Genomic DNA, 20,278 nt, shown 5'->3' with positions numbered 1-20,278 from the left:
TTTAAGTCTCTCTACCCACTGAATATTCTTATTAATATTCATTTAACTTTCCACTTAAGATCCATCCTCCAAATGAAAGACTATATAATTTCAAGTTTTAATGTATCAGTGTATCTTCTTATCCACAGCAACACATAAAGATACAAGTTTCCAAACAGGAAGTGAAATGAATTTATGAGATCTCTGTGTTTAATTAGATTCCTAAATATAATTAAAGGGATTTGTGAAGAGCCAGAGATTTTAGGATAAAGAACATAAATTGCTACCTCGGAGCTTTAAATGCCTGTAGTCTATCTTGCCTCTTTTTGAATAAAGAACATAATCATAAAACAATTCATATTCATTCATGTATTAATGACATCTGTGCCTTTTAAATTTCTGCATCTTTTGAAAGGTTTCCTGAACACATTTCATTCTTTCACTTACTTAAAACATAACTTCTATAAACCATGCCTTGGGGAACATTCACAATAGAGTCAAATAAAAACAAAAAATCCAATCAAAATTAAAACTACAGGAAAACATGTAAATGGTACATCACCAGCCACTTGGGTGTTTTAAAAATGAAAATCTGGGGCTCCTGGGTGGCTCAATCATCTGATTATCTGACTCGGTTTCAGCTCAGGATGTGATCTCAGGGTCATGGGATTGAGCCTTGTGTGAGGCTCCATGCTCAGCGTTGAGTCTGCTTGGAATTCTCTCCTCCTTTTCCCTCTCCCAGTGCCCCCTTCCCTACCCTCCCCATTCTCACGCATTCTCTTTCAAATAAAATAAAATCTTAATAAAATAAAATAAATATGCAAATCTAACTTTCAGAAAAGGGTCAAATCTTCTAACACAAGTGAAAAGTCAAGCTTAAAAAGTATAATAATGACAGTTGTAGAAAATATACTGTTCCTAAGCTGAAATTCATTATAGAGTCCATACCACAAAGCCTACTTTTATTGCAACTATGTTCCTACTTAGCTTATAGAACCTTTTCATATGCAAACATTTAAAACACACAATTTGCAGGGCTCCTGGGTGGCTCCCTCAGTTAAGTGCCCGACTTAATTTTAGCTCTTGATCTCACTAATCTTAAGGGCAAAAAGCCTGCTTAAGAATCTCTCTCTCCCTCTGCCCCCTCCACCCTCTCTCTATAACAAAACATATATAATTTGTAATACTTAGAAACAAAGAACTAAATCCAATACTTAGAAACAAAGAACTAAATCCAATTTCTAAACTATTTATTTGGAAAAAAAAAATCCCCTTCAGACTAAACTGCCTGTCATATCTCTGCATGACATTTTTGATATAACCTGAAGAGCACTAATCTCTTCTCTAAGACATTTTCATGAAGATTAATATATCTAAAAATAACAAATATTAACACATAAAACAAGGAGGAAAGAACTTCCAATACCAAAGCAATAGTTCTTTTTGTGAACATCATATGCTAGTATACAAATATACAAACTCAAAAAGGATTCTCATCTCTTGAAGTCTACCCTAAGACTGATTTCAAGATTAAAATTCCCTCATGGGGGATCCCTGGGTGGCGCAGCGGTTTAGCGCCTGCCTTTGGCCCGGGGCGCGATCCTGGAGACCCGGGATCGAATCCCACGTCGGGCTCCCGGTGCATGGAGCCTGCTTCTCCCTCTGCCTGTGTCTCTGCCTCTCTCTCTCTCTCTCTCTCTCATGAATAAATAAATTAAAAATCTTTTAAAAAAAAAAAAAATAAAAAAAAAAAATAAAAAAATAAAATTCCCTCATGTGCCAAAAAGTTTAATGTTTAACTAAGAAAACTGGTAGGAACTTAAGTTGTTCCTACATGACAAAGGGACAGGATAGCAGAGAAGGCGGCTAGAATTCTCTTTAGGAATATGCTTATGATTGACTTTGTTAACTGCCTGTAAGCAAAGAGTAGATGACAAGTGATTTCTCCATGTATATTAGGGAGAAGAGTTTCTCTTTTTAGATCATGAGGTTTGCGGCAGCATTAGACCTCATGACTCAGTACACATCCTAAAGGAGAGGAATAGCAGAGGGGCTGTAAAGATGTTTTATTTTTTTAATAAACTGACAGAACTGATCATTTATACTTTAAATGTGAATTATTTTAATAAAACAATCAAATGTTTATAAAATTAACAAAGTCAATTATTATTCTAACATAATTTTAGAATTCAGAGTACCTTCAGGAGAAGATGAAGTGAACATGGGAGCTTAGTTGGGAGCTTTAGGTCAGAGATGCTAGAGGGTATTAAAAGAGAAGGGAGGATGTACTAAAAGATTTAATTTTGCATCGGGATCTGACAGAAGGAAAAAAAGTGCCACTGAAAACAATAATCTTCACTCTTTAATTTTATATAGTGCTTAACTTCATACTCCATTTTGAAAATACTGACCACATTAAGCAGAACATCAGCTGGTCTCCAACTGTAACCAACCAATTAGAATGCACTTATCAGACTTTCAACCAGTGTACAGGCAAAAATCACCCTTCAGACTTTGGAGGGAAGGAGGGAATTCCTAAAAGAATGAGAGGTGTAAACCAGACATATAAAGAAATATTTAAGAAAGCAGAATCACGGAGTCTTCTGAAGATTAAATAAGAAATATTCAGGATTATGAGGCATTTGTAGAAAACATTTTTAGAACCTCTGTCTTGGAACTAGAGGGAAGACATAACCATGGAATACAAATCCATTCAGAAAGAATTTCTTAAAGGTAAAGACTTCACTGAATGAATCTTGGAGGGAAGCTTTCTGAAGGTCTTGGTTGACGGCAACTGAAATTAGCCTTTATGAACAGAGAAAAGAAATGCAAAACATGTTTACACAAGTTTCAAGGAGAAAGATAAATTGAAAAATATAAGAGGTGGAGCTATTAAATACCCAACATATGGGTAAGTTTCATTATATAAATGAATTTCTCCAATTTTAATAATTTAATGAAATTTTAGTGAAGAAAGATCATATCAAATAATCTTGAAAAACAGTCAAAGAAAAAAATGCTTGCAAATCTAATTTTAAGATATAACCTTCATCTATTTTCCAAATGAATTTCAGGGAAGAATTTCTAAAATTTTATACAGTTGGTTTTATGGTTATCTGTAATTAAAACCGCAACTACTTAATGTAAGAATATTTGTCTGAGAAAATACCATACTGCTGATACCTTAGAATTTTCAGATGTTCATAATACTTTCAGGAACTATTTAATAAAAGTTACATTTCACCATAACTTCAGAATGAAAAGAAGGGAGAGGTTTGTCTTACCCTATTCCAAATTTAACTTGACCAAAGGAATATAAAGTATATTATCAATAAAGAAATATATTTTAAAATAACTTTTTAAAAATGACATTAAAATTAAGGAAATCAGTATAAGACAAGCAGATGCTAAATGCCATTCTTCACTAGAACCAACCTTTTCTATAAAAGACTGCATTGAGGAACTCTTCTGCTTGTCTCTCGAATCGAATGATTTTTGCTTGCTCTTGTTTAAGCAGAGCTTCTTGCCCAGCTCCCGAAGCTGGTTCATCCAGACCGACTAAGTGTCCCTGTAAAAATATTTGGTGAAATATTTGCACAAAAATCCTTCCCCATTCATTATCAATAGTACAGATGCAAAATCAAAGACAAATATTAGTAACAAATAAGACAAATCAGTTTAACACAATTAAAATATTTTAAAACTTCAAATCAGAATAAAATTTCATCTCCACAAAAGTATAAAAGCAAAGTGAATGTAAAAATATACTTTAGGCGGTTTTTATTTATCTTATGAATTATGTTTAAAATTTGCAGACAGATCCTAATTAAACTAACACTACAAAAGAAAAAATATTCCTGAGCATTCAAGTATATTGGTTCTTATTATACTATATAGCAATAGTTCACAGGCAATTCAACTTAGACAAAAAGATATAAACCCCAAATATTATTTGAGAATCATGTTTGCACTCCTACCTCAAGATGTTTTTTCCAGACACAAAATGAACATTTTTTTTTAAATGGCCATGTAGTTTTTTTTAAAAGGGCCATAAGGGAAAACTCAAAAAGAATGTTACCTGAATTCATAATTCTGTCCCTAGAATACTATAATAAACTATAGCTTTCAAATGTTTAGAGTTGTGAAATTAATAGGTTAAAACTGGCTCTAGAAAAAAAGAATTTTAAAACCATGTATCGCATATTCTAAAGGTAAATATTTCTAAGTACAGTTAAAAATGTTTACAATATAGAAATTTAAGTCCTGATCAGAAAGTTTCAAAATGCTGCCTAGACTCATCCTAAAGACTCCCAGAATCTGTTCTCAGACAGCAGGAGCAGCAGACTAGGTTATTAGCAGACTAATAAGTGCTTTGCACTTACTTCCAAATCAGGTAGCTAGTAACAGGAAACTATGATAATAAAAAATGAAAGTATAAAGAAAATCAAAGTACATGTTTTAAATGTTCTTTATGTTCCAGTGCATATAATTTACTTCAAATCACTGCAATGTATCATCATGTGCATTTCCTTATGTCATGGGAAACTTTAAAGTACTCTAAATAAGATAACGGGGACATACTTGATAACCACGAAAAGGAAATAATAAAGACACTGAAGGAATGTTATAGTCCACAATTTCCTTAAAGATTTCAAATATACTCAACGATATTTGCAACCAGCTTTTTATAATTTCCCCATCATCCAAACTGTGTTGACAGCACAACCAAAATAGTATTTTGCAGACACATTTAGCATCAATTACATATTACAAATAGTTTAAAGGAAGAACTCTCTTGCATAATCAAACTAAAACAATCAGCCGATAAATTTTCATACTACACATATTAAGTCTGCCACATAAAGAAAATATTGTGATAAATCATTACGAAAATCTTTATTATAGTTGTATTCGCCAACATTCTCTCTTGTGGCCTACAGAAATTATTAACTATCTTTTTTAAATGAATCAAAAAATAATGTAATTCTGATACAGACTTAACGTTTAAAAGGTATTAGGAATAAGTATTAACTAGAGTCCAATAAAATCCTCAACTGTATTATACTTTTAATGCCATTTCATTTTAATGCCATGTTGATTTTTAAAATTCGACATTATTAAATGGCATGAACTGTACTGTTTACTCCTACATTCAGTCAGTTCAGTCAGACTTTGAGCAAAATATCTCTATTTTTCATGTTTAGGAATACTTATATCTTAGTGAGAGATGATGTTAGTTGCAGAATGCATTGTACACAGTGTAGTTTCAGTGAGTTAAGCATGCAGCTTTTCTCATTTGATTCTACATGTATGTTTATAAATACATGTATCTTTTTTTTCTTTCCAAGTTCTTACTTAAATTCCTGCTGGTCAATATCCAGTGTAATACTAGTTTCAGCTGTAGAATTTAGTGATTCAACACTTACATACAACACCCAGGGCTCATCACAAAAATATGGAAGATTTCACAAATTTATGTCATCCTTGTGCAGGGTCCATGCTAATCTTTTCTGTATTGTTCCAATTTTAGTACATGTGCTGCTGAAGCAAGCACAGAATATCTATATTTCAACCCTGTTTCATGTTGCATTCAGGCTACTTCCTTATCTAAATAATAAATCAACTCATGGCAACTAAAACAGCACTCAGGAAGGTGCTACCTGTTTTTTCTTGAATTAAACAATTCTAACCAATGTTATCAATCTGGACTCTAAAACATACAGATAACTTTCAGTTGGCTCATATTAATTATAGTTGTACCTATTTGTTTTGTTTTTAAACAGTTTTATTGAGATATAATACACATACCATACAATTCACCCACTTAAAGTATAAAATTCTTTTTGGGGGGGGGGGGTTCACCACTCACCATGATACATTTTAAAACCTTTCTGTACACCAAAAGTAAACTGTACCCACTACCAGTTACTCCCCATTCTCCCATTTGCCCCAAACCTAGGCAACCATTCTATTACTTTTTGTATCTACGGACTTGCTTATTCTGGATAGTTCATACAAATGGAACTGTGCAATATTCATGTGTGTGTTTGTGTGTGAGACTACTTCCTCCTGGAATAGTTTTCAAGGTTCACCACGTTGTAGCATGCATCAGTACTTCCTTCCTTTTTAGTGCCAAATAATACTCCATTATATGGATATAGCACATTTTATCCAATCATCAGTTGATAACCATTTGGTTTTCTACTTTTTGGCTACTATGATACAAATAATGCTGCCTTTAATATTCGTGCGCAAGTTTTTGTGTGGATGTATATTTTCATTTCTCTTGGATATATACTTAGGAGAATTTCTGGATCATGTGTTAATTGTTTACCATTCTGAGGAAGTACTAAACCATCTTCCAAAGCAGGTGTACCATTTTATATTCTCAACAGCAATGAGGGTTCCACATACTCATGAACACTTGTATTTTTTTTTTATCATATCCATTCTAATACACAAGAAGCGGTGCCTCATGGTTCAGATTTGTATTTCCCCAATGACTAATGATGTTGAACATCTCACTCGTCATTTAAATACATTCTTTGGAGAATGTCTATTCATATGCTTTGCCCAATTTTTAATTGGGCTATCTACCTTTTTAATGATGAGCTGTAAGAATTCTTGATGTATTCTGGATACAAGTCCATTATCAGATCTAAGATTTGCAAATATTTGCTCCCATCAGTGAACTTTCTTATCACTTCATTGATGCTACTTCTGTTAACAGTATAAAAGTTTTTAATTGTAATGAATTTCAATTCATCTTTTTTTGGGGGGGGCGGTCATTTGTGCTTTTGGTATTATATATAAAAAAACTAGTAGCTAACCCAAGCTCATGAAGATTTACTCCTATGTTTTCTTCTAAATGTTTTAAATTTTAGAACTTACTTTTAGTTATATGATACATTCTAAGTAAACCTTTGTGTATGGTGTAAGGAAGGAGTCCAACTTCCTTTGTCAAGAATCTCTAGCTATAAATTTTACTTCTGGACACCCAATTCTATTCCACTGATCTACATATCCCACCTGTAAGCCAGTAACACAATATGTTGCTCACTGTATTTCTGTAGTAACTTTTGAAATTGGGAAGTGTGAGTCCTCTCTTATTAGACTGTTTGGCTATTCATGCATCCCTTGAATTTTCATATGAATTTAAGATCAGTTTTTCAATTTCTGCAAAGAAGCCTACAGAAGTCTTAACAGAAAATGCACTGAATCTGAAGGCCATTTTGGGGAGCAATACCATCTTTATAATATCAAATGTACCAATCCATTAACATGAGATATTTTTCTATTTATTTAGATCTTCTTTATTTCAACAAATTTTTGTTTTTTTAAAGATTTCACTTATTTATTCATGAGAGACACACACACAGAGAGAGGCAGAGACACAGGCAGAGAAGCAGGCTTCATGCAGGAAGCCCGATGTGGGATCGATCCTGGGACTCTGGGATCACGCCCTTAGCCGAAGGCAGAATGCTCAACCACTTAGCCACCCAGGCGTCCCGTATTTCAACAATTTTTTAAATTTACAGTGTACAAGTCTTAAACACGTTAAAATTATTCCTAAATATTTTATTCTTTTGGAACTAGTAAATGGAACTGTTTTCTTAATTTTCATCCACAGACTGTTCACTGCTATTTGTACAGAAATACAACCATTTTTTAAAAATGCTGTAGTCTATAACCTTGCTGAACTTACTAACTCTAATAGTGTTCTGCAGATTCCTTAGGATTTTCCATATACAACATGTCATCTACAGATAGACATTTTTATTTCTTTTGTAATCTGGATAACTTTGGTTTCTTTTTTACTGCCTAATTGCCAACGTTAGAGCCTCAAGTACAACACTGCATAAAAGTAGTGAGAATGGATAACCTTGTCTTGTTCCTAATTTCAGGAGGGGAAATGTTCAGTTTTCCACCATAGCTATGTACTTTTGTAAGTCAGGCTGAGGAATTTCTCTTCTACTTCTAGTCTGTTGGGTGTTTTTTTGTTTTGTCTTTTAGATTTTATTTATTTATGGGGGGGGGGGGGGGGGGCAGAGAGAGAAGCAGGCTCCATGCAGGAAGCCCAATATGGGACTTGATCCCAGGACTCCCAGGATCAAGCCCTGAGCCAAAGGCAGACACTCAAATGCTGAGCCACCCAGGCATCCCAGTTGTGTGTTTTTATCATGAAAAAGTATTGGATTTGGTCAAACATTTTTTTGGAGGACATCCATTGTGATGATCATGTGATCCTATCACTTATTCTACTAACGCACTGTATTACATTAATTGATTTTGTGATGTAAAACCAAGCTTGCATTCCCGAGATAAATCTCATGGTAAGGGTATGTAACAGTTTTCATACTTTGCTTGATTTGGTTTGCTAATATTTTGTTGAGAATTTTATTATTATTGTTGGTATAAATAAATGATACTGGTCTGAAGTTTTCCTTTCTTGTGATTTCTGTGTCTGGTATTGGTATTCAAGTAATATTGGCCTCACAAAGTTAGGAAGTCTTTCTCTAAATTTTAGGTAAGTTTATGAAGAATTGGTATTATTTAAAAAATATCTGGTAGAAATCACCAGTGAAGATATCTGGCCACAGGTTTTTCCCTGATGGAAGTTTTAAAACTACAAATTCAATCTCTTTACTTATTCTAGGTTGCATTATTTTCCTAGGGCTATCGTAATGTATTATCACAAACGGAGTGGCTTAAAACAGCAGAAATTTATTCTCTCATAATTCTGGAATCTAGAAATCTGCAATCAACGTGTCAACAGAGCCATGCTCCTTCTGAAGGCTCTATGAAAGAATCCTTCTCTGCTTTCTCCTAGCTTCTGTTGGTTTCCAACAATCTGGCATTTCTTGACTGTGACACCGTAACTCCAATTTGTCCTTCCATCTTTACATGGCTTTCTTCCTTGTGTGTCTCAGTCTCCAACTCTCTCTTCTTATAAAGATACCAGTCATTGGATTTAGGACCCACTCTAGTCCAGTGTAACTTTAATTAACTTGATTAATTTGAGAAGACCCTATTTCCAATAATACTTCATGTTCATAAGTATTAGAACTTCAATATATCTTTTTTGGGGGTGGGGGAGATATTTCAATCCACAACATAGTTCAGTTTAGATCTTTTCCTCCTTATATCAATTTCAGTAGTATGTGTCTTTCTAGGCATTTGCTCATTTCATCTAAATTGTCTAATCTGCTAATATATATATTGCTCACAGTATTTCCCTTAAACTTTTTATTTCTGTAAGATCAGTCGTAAACTTCCTATATCATTTGCGATTTAATAAGTTTTTAAAAAAGATTTTATTTATTCATGAGAGACACAGGAAGAGAGAGGCAGAGACACAGGCAGACGAAGAAGCAGGCTCCATGCAGGGAGCCTGATGCGGGACTCAATCCCAGGTCTCCAGGATCACACCCTGGGCAGAAGGCGGCGCTAAACCGCTGAGCCACCTGGGCTGCCTTGTGATTTAATAAATCTGAGTCTTTCTCTTGATTAGACCTACATAAAATATTTACCAATTTTGTTGGATTTTTTCAAAGAGCCAACTTTTGATTTTGTTGATTTCTCTATTTTTCTATATTATTTTATTTTTGCTCTTATCATTATTATCTCCTTCTTTCTGCTTTAGGTTTACTATACTCTTCTAGTCTTTTAAAGGAAGAGAGGGTATTGAATTGAACTGAGGGCTTTTAAAATACACACATTTTATAAGTTCTGGTCTAGATGCTGTTGGCTACATAAGTTTTGGTATATTTTGGCTTTGTTTTAATTCATCTCAAAATATTTTCTAATTTCCTTTATGATTTCTTCTTTGATCTTATTATTTGGAAGTGTTATTTAATTTCCACATGTTGGTGAATTCCTATTTCCTCTGTAATTTCTAATATCATTCCTTTGTAATAAGAACACATATTTTATATGATTACACTCCTTTAATTTTTTTATGGCCCAGTATAAAGTCTTTCCCAGAGAATGTTCCATGTGCAGTTGAGAAGAATGAGTATTTTGTTCTTTTTGGGTAGAATGTTCTATAAAAACATCCTGTTAGGTCTAGTTGATTCACAGTATTGTCCTAGTCTTCCATCTTTGTTGATCTTCTGCCTAGATGCTCTATCCATTATTGAAAGTGGATTATCAACATATCCAACTATTGTCAAATTGTCTATTTCTCTCTTCACTTCTGTCACATTCTGCTTTTTGGGGATCTGTTGTTCAGTAAGGATATAATTATGTCTTCCTGATAAATTGCCCCTTTTATCATTAAAACTGTCCCTCTTTATCTCTAGGTTCATTGAAGTCCATTTCCCCAGCACTGCGCAGCCCCTGATATCACTTCTCAGGAGATACTGTCTTGAGCATGCAGTCTCCCTGTCCACCAGGAATGACTACGTGAAGGTTCGATTAGAGACTCTGGCAGCGTCTTTTATTTTTTTTTTTTAAAGATTTTATTTATTTATTCATGAGAGACACAGAAAGAGAGGTAGAGACACAGGCAGAGGGAGGAGAAGCAGGCTTCATGCAAGATGTCCGATGTGGGACTTGATCCTGGGAATCTGGGACCACGCCCTGAGCCAAAGGAAGGTGCTCAATCGCTGAGCCACCAAGGTGTCCCAACTCTGGCAGTTTCTTTCTCAGATCTTCCCTGTAGAAGTTTCTTGCTGATCTGCCTGTAGCAGTATCATACATCCAGTTGTTTCTACTAATTTGTTTTATTCGTGTGTTTTCTGCCACACCATGGTGCATAAATTGCACCATTGTCTGTTCCAATAAAAGTGGGATCTCTGCAGGGGCAGGGTTTCTTGGCCAGTCTTTGAGGCTTATTCCACTCCCAAGAGGGCTCTTCTTAGCGCTACCTTTTCTTCTGGTTCTCTCTGTAAAAATTCTAACTGGTCTGCCATTTCACTTGTTGCTACTAGTATCATGGAGCTAGCTGCTAGCCTCCTCTTAATTGTTCATCACAAAGATCTTCATCATTTTCAACAACCTTTTGTAAGCTGTTTCAAATAAAGCCAGTCACCTTAAGAGATCTACAGAGTTCTCTGTTCTCAAGGCCTGCCTTTCCCTTTCAAAGAACCTTTGTGCCATGCACAGAAACTAGGGGCTGGGACAATGACCCACTTCTGTGCTTTATGAGAGGGGGGTGCTGGATGACTTGCCTCTCCTGGCACAGAACTTTCTGCCTTATGAATGACACCTAGCCCAAAGCTCAGTATTCTCAATCTGCTATGCCTGGAGAAGACTTCCACTCTGAGTAAAGGATGAGTGAATGAAGAGAGCACTATGCTTTTTGACCTCAGCTGCTTGGAAGAAAGCATCTGCAACAAGAAGCCAGAAGGTATGAGCAAAGCCTACAGTCTGCTCCTCCTGTTCAGAATTGCGCTTCCCTCAAGCCGAGCTCAGTGAAGTAGGTGGGAGTGGGTCATGGGTCCCACTGCTCTTATTGAGATTTAGTAGAGTTTTTTGAACAACTGATTCTGTTTGGAAATAACTAATTTAAGGCATACAGCAGAGTTTAAATGGTTGTTTTAAAATAATTTTTTGCCAAATGTTTATTTGCTTATTTTTATCCAGAATAACCAAAGATGAAAAATATTAACACAAAAAAACACATATTTTTTTCAACTACATATGGCCACCAAGTTAAAATTTTATAGCAGTGACGTGGGGCTCCTGGATGGCTCAGTGGTTAAGTGTCCGACTCTTGGTTTCAGCTCAGGTCATGATATTGAGCCTCCATCAGGCTCCGTGCTCAGGGCAGAGACTGCTTCAGATTCTTTCCCTTTCCCTCTCCCTCTGCTCTTCCCCCCACGCGCTCTCTCTCACTCTCTCTCTCTCTCTCTCAAATAAATAAAATATTTTTAAAACATTTATAGAAATGATGTACAAAATATAGGTCATCCTCCCTCACTATATGTACTATATACCAAAATTAAACAAACCAATAAGAACAAAAAAAGTTCATATGACACAGAGCTAATAAAGTTAATACAATAGCTGGGAAATATGAAGAGTAAATTCATGTCATTTCCCCTCCCCCATATCTGAATTTTAAAGAGTCATTATGTACAATATGGCAAAAAAAAAAAATTAACAAAATGATATGACATACTCTTCTGTAAATAAAAAAATCACTTCTTCTTTACAGTTATTATCCCTAGTTATTAAAGAAGAGTTGTTGGCTCAGAACATAATAAGAATAAAGCTGGAGATAGATACGAACTGGAACTTCTATCCCCTAGGAATTGCTTCCTTCAAAATTCAGGAATTGGTCCCCTTTGACTGGTTTGTTCGTACTGTCACATTACAATCTACAGCAATAGACTGCTACTGCTTGCTTTCTCCCCCCCCCCCCCCCATCCCCCTACTATGAGCTTCTTAAAAGACGCCTAGAGCATACTGTCAAAGCCTTAGATTCTATAGCTCTGGGGTAGGAAGTAGTCACATTTTTTAAAAGCTCTCTCCTTGGGCAGCCTGGGTGGCTCAGCAGTTTAATGCCACCTTCAGCCTAGGGTGTGATCCTGGAGACCCGGGATCAAGTCCCTCATTGGGCTCCCCACATGGAGGAGCCTGCTTCTCCCTCTGCCTGTGTCTCTGCACCTATCTCTCTCGGTGTCTCTCATGAATAAATAAAATCTTTTTTTTTTTTAAAGTTCTCTCCTTAATAAAGAACTGAAAAAAGCATCATTAATTATCATACTTTAAAAATTATTATGTATTTATAATAAGTATTTGGGAAGGCAAATCCCCCACTCATTATTCATATTTTCTAAAATGTCTTGGTCATTTTAGCTTTATTCTTTCAGATTATATTTAAAATAATATAGTCAACTATTTTCCCACCACCACCAGCTCCCCAAAGAAGACACTATGGTTTTGATCTTAATAGCATTATATTTAGAAAGTATTTCAGGGGAAAAAAAAAAAAAGAAAGTAAGTAAGTATTTCAGGGAGAATGTCACCCTTAAAAATATTCAGTCTTCTCTTTGAGGAGCTGCTTTACATTTATCCAAGTGGGCTTTAATGGATCTTAATTAAAATTTTGTTGTTTATTCATATAGTTCCCACATATTTATTACTTTACATTTTTTATTGTCACTATGAAAAATATGTTTATTTTCTAATTGTTAGTGCTGGCATAAATGAAGAAAAATGTGTGTGTAAAAGTTGATTTTGTGCACAGCTTTCAGAGAAAGTGTAGGTCATCTATCTTCTATCAATCTTCAATTGCTGTGTTTTCTGGTAGCTCCACAAGTTTGTGTCAATTTTCTAATATCCTTTTATTGAAATTTCTTTTAAGGGAGCTGTGAAGGTGTAAGGAGAAGTAAAGGAACAGAGAGCTACAGAAGCCACCAACACTGTGTGGTATTATGATCCATCACCCAAAGCAGGAAAGGAGTCTTAATACCCAAAGGGTTGGGATCTTCAACAGAAAAGAACCTCTCAAGTTCTTTATTAAGCTTTTGATTATTTCTACCTACAAAATCCATACAATATACTTTTTAAAATCATCCTTTACTACCTTTTTGGGAATGGCAATAAAACAAATATCCAAAAGATGTTTTCAAGTCAGAAAGTTTATACTTTTCCCTACAACGTAAGAGTTGCTATCTCTCTGTACTACTAGAAATGTTTAAAAGAAATTCTTCAGGCTGAAGGAAAACAATACTACACAACAGTTCTGAGGCAAATTAAAGAAGATATAAAGATAATATTAGCCATGATCATAAACTGGAAGACTTTATGTTGCTAATATGGTACTTCTCTCAAAAGTGATCTACAGATTCAATGCAACCCTAACCAAAATTCTAAAAAGATTTTGAAAAATCAATATATTGATTTTAAAATTTATGTAGAAAGGTCAAGAACCTAGATTAGCAGACCAAGTCTGAAAAACAAAAACTTGGAGAACTAGTACTACTTGATTTTCAGATATAAATACATAGAACATATAAAGAACTATTACCACTTTATAAGTTTTTAAAAATGAAGATTCAAATGTTTCACATAAGATATGAATAAAGATATTCAACATCACTAATTAACAAGGAAATAAAAATTAAAATCACAGTGAGATACCACTACAGACCCACTAGAATGTATCAAGTTAAAAATTGACTAACATATCTAATGTTGGCAAAATGGGTAACACTAGAACTCCCATACACTGCTGATGGAATCACAAAATGGTTAATTCAATTTGGTGAACCATATGGTAGTATAAGGTTAAATATACAATTATAATACTACCTAAGTAAACCCAATTGTAGATATTCATCCCAGAGAGATGAAAATATATGTCCAAAGGCTTATATGTGAATAAGTCTAAAAGCCAACATCTGGAAACAATTCAGAACTCCATAAAAAAGTGAAAGGATAGGGGATCCCTGGGTGGCGCAGCGGTTTGGCGCCTGCCTTTGGCCCAGGGCGCGATCCTGGAGACCCGGGATCGAATCCCACGTCGGGCTCCCGGCGCATGGAGCCTGCTTCTCCCTCTGCCTGTGTCTCTGCCTCTCTCTCTCTCTCTCTCTGTGACTATCATAAATAAATAAAAAATTAAAAAAAAAAAAAGTGAAAGGATAAACAAAGAATTGCAGGTATATGCTATGGAGATCTACTTTGCAATAAAAAGGAACATGAGTATATACAAAAATAATAAATATCAAAAAACTACTAAATGAAAGAGGTCCAATATAAAAGACTACATACTGTATGACTTCTATTATATAAAATTCTAGAAAAGGTAAAACCACAGTGACTGCCTGAGTTGGAAGGTCCAGGAAAGTGACATGAGAAAGCTTTTTAGGGTGAGGGTATTGTCCTGAACTACCTGACTGGTAGTTATACAACAGTATACATTTACTAAAATCTATTAATTTGGGATCCCTGGGTGGCGCCGCGATTTAGCGCCTGCCTTTGGCCCAGGGCGTGATCCTGGAGACCCGGGATCGAATCCCACATTGGGCTCCCTGCATGGAGCCTGCTTCTCCCTCTGCCTGTGTCTCCGCCTCTCTCTGTCTGTGTGTGTGTGTGTGTGTGTGTGTGTGTGTGTGTGACTATCATGAATAAATAAATAAAATCTTTAAAAAAAATAAAAATAAAAAATAAAATCTATTAATTTGAACTCTTAAATGGATTAATTTTATTGTATATAAATATTACCTCATAAAAATCATTAAATAGGTCCAAGGTATAAAAGATACTAGATACTGAACATCTCATTGATTTTTGGCTCTTGAACCTGAAATCAAACAAATGATCCTTACTAACATTTTCTGAGTCATGAAGTAATGTGACACTTATTTTCAACACCTCATATAAATGTCCTCCTCAGGGCAGTCCGGGTGGCTCAGCGGTTTAGCGCCGCCTTCAGCCCAGGGTCTGATCCTGGAGACCTGGGATGGAGTCCCACGTCAGGCTCCCTGGATGGAGCCTGCTTCTCCCTCTGCCTGTGTCTCTGCCTCTCTCTCTCTCTGTGTCTCTCATGAATGAATGAATGAATGAATGAATGAATGAATGAATAAATATCCTCCTCAAAAAGCATACTTTTTTGGTTCAGAACAGTATTTTTTACTTGCCATCTACTTTTTGCATAGTATTCTGGATATACTGTCACCATGAATTGTTGGCATTTCACTATTTTTGCTATATCTTTAGATATAAATCAAGATAAGGAAGCTAAGTCTTACCCAAAATCTGGTCTTTGTTAATGAAGCTGTATGCAGACTGGCCAAAAATGGGGATATGTGCATCAACAAAGGAACCAGATTCCCTTAAAAAAATGGAATCCAGTACTGGAGAAAGGAAATGTAGGATATTTTGTTGTACCAGAAGTATTAAAGTGCTCAAAAAATGATGGGGGCATGTCAAAAGGACACAGCAGGTGCCTTGAAGGGGCTAACCAAATCTGGGACATCGGATGATATATCTGAACAGAATAAGAATTTTGTTTCCCAAAATGACAGAGGGAATGGGAATGCACTTCTTCACAGTATAAAGTAAACTGAAAAATGTAGAGGAATAATAGAAAAATAACAATTTTCAAGCCATCAGAAAAATACCTGACTTCAGAAAGAAATTACCACCAATACCAAAACTAAAGTGGGTAAGGGTTTAGTAAAGAAGAGAAATTTACATAGTCTCAAAGTATCTCTTCACAAATTATTAATTACAAGGAGAAAAAAAAGTACCATTTCAGCAGAAAAATCTAGTGAACATCAACCTTGTCAAGTGATCAAAGTAAACATCATCTACTAAACTAACTTTGTGTACTTCATGATGTGATACACTGACAAGGATACAACATTTATTTAATACTCCTGCTAAAAGATCATGACATGAATTTTATCATGAAGAAACATCACAAAACCTAAATTGAAAGACACTTTACAAAACAAATGGCCTATACTCTTCCAAAATGTCAATGTTAAGTCAGTGTAAAAATAAGTTTGGAAAAATAACATAAAATGAAAACAGAGAGGAAGGCAAACCATAAGAGATCCGTAACTGTAAGAAACAAACTGAGGGTTGCTGGAGGGGAGGTGGGTGGGGGGATAGAGTGATTGGGTGATGGGCATTAAGGCAGGCACTTATTGTAATGAGCACTGGGTATTATTACATGCAACTGATGAATCACTAAATTCTACCCCTAAAACTAATAATATAGTATATGTTAACAAAATTGAATTTAAACTAAAAATTAAAATAAATAAATGAGTTTGAAGAGCCATTCTAGATTAAAGGAGACTAAAGAGTAGAAAATCAAATACAATGAGTGATCCTAAATTGAATTTTGAACTAAAGGAAAGGGTAAAAAAACAAAAACAAAACAAAACAAAAAATCAACCCTATAAGGTCATTGAGACAAGTGGGTCACAGATTAAATACCGTATTGAAGTTAACTTGCCTGATTTTTGGTAAATGTACTATATACTAAGTGGATAATCTTATTCTTAGCAAATAGGGAAATATACAATCTTAGAAATATTGAGGAATAGAGAGGTATAAAGGATATGATGTAACTTCTGATATGCTTTAGGCAAATCTGTGTATGTTATATGTAACATCTCTAAGAAAGAATGAGAATAAATAGTAAGGCAAACGTGGCAAAATGTTAATTGGTAAATCTAGGTGAAGGGTATTTTAAAAGTTGGGGGTTTTTGTTTTTTACTGTTTTTAGAACTTTTCTATAAATGTGAAATTATTCCCAGGGCACCTGGGTGGCTCGGTCAGTTAAGCATCTGACTCTTCATTTCATTTCAGCTCAGGTCATGATCTTAAGGTAATGAGTTCAAGCCCCACACTGGGCTCTACATTGGGTGCTACTTAAAAAAATAAAAATTAAAAAGTGCCTACTTAAAAAATAAAAATAAAAAAGTGAAATTATTTCAAAGGAAAAAGGTAAAAAAAGGTAGGGTGGACAAATGCTAAGCCATACTTTCCTCCCACAAGCCAAGATCTCCCTTGTCACTCTTCCATCTTCTCCTTCATAACCCCACCTCTCGACATTAAATTGTATCTGTTTGTGTTAGAAGTTGCTCTGATAGAAAAGCAAAAAGAATAATAAGTAAGATACAGAAGTTAACAACTTTCGACTTCTCTTAATATAACAACCTGATGAAGATATTCAAAAGAGAGGAAGACATTTTCTGTTAGGGCCAGATGGTAAATATTTTAGTATTTGAAGTATATATACAGTCTCTAGTGAGTGCATCCCTCATCTCCTTTTTTAAAAACAACTCTTTATCTTTAGCCCGTAGGCATTACAAGAACAGGCTCTGAGCTGGACCTGGAGACAGGCCATAGTTTGCTGACCCCTGACAGAAATATTAGATTTCTCCAGGAACTGTAACAAAAGTAGTTCCACTGGTCCCTGAAATAGCAAGGATAGTACTAAATAAATAAAGTAACAAAATATGTCAGCATGGAAGTCTGCTCTTGGGGCAATAGTTAATAAAATTAAACTTTAAACAAAATAGATTAACATTTTCTCAGGTTTCTTTTGTAACTTTAACATTTGTTACCTTATGAGTTTTGGAGGGTTAAGAATGAGGAAGGACACTTACATATTGCTGATTTTCTTTATGAGAGACAACACTTCAGGAAAGAAAATGGAAGAAATAATGACAAATTTCACTTACGAAAAGTAGGATGGCCTAAATTTCAAGAGTGTGATACAAAACAGAGTAACATATTAGGCCCACATCCCTAACTAAATTCAAGGCCATTCCTCACTTTGTACATGTGTTCTCCAAATTTAACTGACTTAAAAAAAAAAACATTCATACAATACGGTATAGAAAACCTGGGAATTAGAAGCATGTGCATGCATGCAAGTTTTGTAATAATTATGTTAGCAACCTACCTACCCCAGTGGATCATGGGCCTGTAGCTAAAGCCATGTTCGCTACCCATGGCTTACTGACATTTCAAGCAATGAACTAAAAAGAGCTGACAAGATGCAACTCACTGATTTAAATGCCACTCTCCTGCATCTTATTATTTTAAATGCCAGCAAGTCTTAGGGAAAATGGCTCCACCATTTTAAATGCTCATACTCTTTAAGGTCAGTTATCTAAAAAGAAACCTTACTTCATGTAAATTGTTGCTTTTTACACTAACAAAATAAAAATTGTGCTTAATACAATTCTTACCATATGTCAATTTTGTTAAACCATCAAGCTAAAGAATACGAAAAAACAAAGTTTGAGGTTTGACTACATACCAGGAACTAAATATGGTATTCAAAATATACAACAAACTACCATGAATGACTTTGATCAGGGTATCTTATTGTTATTACTTTTCATGGAAATTAAACCTAAAATATAAGTGGCAAATGACTGTTATTATCACTACACTTAATTAGCCAGTATCTATAGTCAGAATTTGCAGTTATAGCCTTCCTTCCCTTATACATGTACAGTTATTAAAAATATTAAAAGACAAATGCAAACCTCCTCCATAGTCAAGAGCAAGAGTTTCTCATATCCTTCCACTGGTTGGAAATTAAAAGTTTATACTATCCTCATTCTCATCCACAACCTAATCTCCATTAGAAAACTTCTGAATTTCAATCTGCTGTCCATAATGACTATCCATGTCCCTAGAAACCCAAGAACATTATAAACAGAAGGATATCGAACTGCATGTTTGAAGTAACAATAATATAAAAGCCTAGCTAAATGTAATCTTGCCTTTTTCCAAAGTCTTATAGCATGTTATCTATACTACTCTGACAGTACTAGTTTTATAACTATTTATAAATATTATAATTAATTGTATGTATACATGTATGTGTATTTCGTACCTCCTCCACTAGACTATAAATTTCTTGAAAATAGCATCTGTGGCTAAAACTACTCTTTAATCATTCACAGTACCTTTATTTCAACCACAGTGGCTGGTACTTTTGACATAGTAAAATCAAGTACGTAGCTATTGATTTTAACTTCAGAAATATGGAACAGACAAAATTTTTTGAAAGAAAGGAAAAAAGGCAAAGACAATATTGTTTAGATGTCAATTACCCAAACTATATACAAATTTAAAATATAACCCTTGGGCAGCCCTGGTGGCTTAGCGGTTTAACGCAGCCTTCAGCCCAGAGCCTGATCCTGGAGACCTGGGATCAAGTCCCATGTCAGGCTCCCTGTGTGGAGCTTGCTTGTGTCTCTGTCTCATGAAAAAATAAATAAAATGTTTAAAATAAATAAATGAATGAATGAATAAATGAATAATTAATTAATTAATTAAACATAACCCTTACCAAAATCTCAATGGCATTTTTTGCACAAACACAAAAATCTACCCTAAAATTCCTATGGAAACTCAAAGAACCCCAAAAGAGCCAAAACAACATTGAAAAAGAAGAAAGTTGGAGGTAGCACACTTCCTAATTTCAAAACATATTAGAAAGCTACCGTAATCAAAACAATATGATACCGGCGTAAAGACAGACACAATAGAATAAAATAAAGAGCCCAGGGGTGCCTGGGTGGCTCAATTGGTTAAGCATCTGTCTTCGGCTCAGGTCGTCATGATCTCAGGGTCCTGGGATTGAGTGCGCTCTCTCTCTCTCTCTCTCTCTCTCTCTCTCTCAGATAAATAAAATTAAAAAGAGAGAGAGAGAGAACGCCCAGATATAAACCCCCATATATATGATCAAATGACTTTTGACAGGAGTGCCAAGACCACTTAATGGAAGAAAAGACGCTCTGTTCAAATGGTGTGTGGAAAATGGATAACCACATGCAAAAGCATGAAACTGGATTCTTACCTTCTAGTA

The 20,278-nt window shown here is 35.0% G+C and overlaps 1 protein-coding gene and 1 non-coding gene across 14 annotated transcripts in view; both read right to left on the bottom strand.

Moving 5' to 3' along the window:
- The window catches only part of LCOR (ligand dependent nuclear receptor corepressor), a 153,030-nt gene that overhangs the window by 46,889 nt on the left and 85,863 nt on the right, over positions 1–20,278 (bottom strand). For 12 of the 13 annotated variants that reach the window (XM_038578392.1, XM_038578396.1, XM_038578393.1 and 9 more), the window contains one exon: positions 3,415–3,547. In XM_038578392.1, the coding sequence (XP_038434320.1) occupies positions 3,415–3,547 (133 nt within the window). Of the gene's footprint in view, positions 1–3,414; positions 3,548–20,278 lie in introns of those variants that run through there. The other variant, XM_038578402.1, reaches the window with a different exon arrangement.
- Positions 5,429–5,533, bottom strand: LOC119866636. Its single transcript, XR_005380811.1, has one exon. It is a non-coding gene; the product is annotated as a U6 spliceosomal RNA (small nuclear RNA).

Source organism: Canis lupus, chromosome 28 (assembly GCF_011100685.1).
Source record: "Canis lupus familiaris isolate Mischka breed German Shepherd chromosome 28, alternate assembly UU_Cfam_GSD_1.0, whole genome shotgun sequence".
Classification (NCBI taxonomy): Eukaryota; Metazoa; Chordata; class Mammalia; order Carnivora; family Canidae; genus Canis; species Canis lupus.
This window is presented reverse-complemented; position numbering and strand designations above follow the sequence as displayed.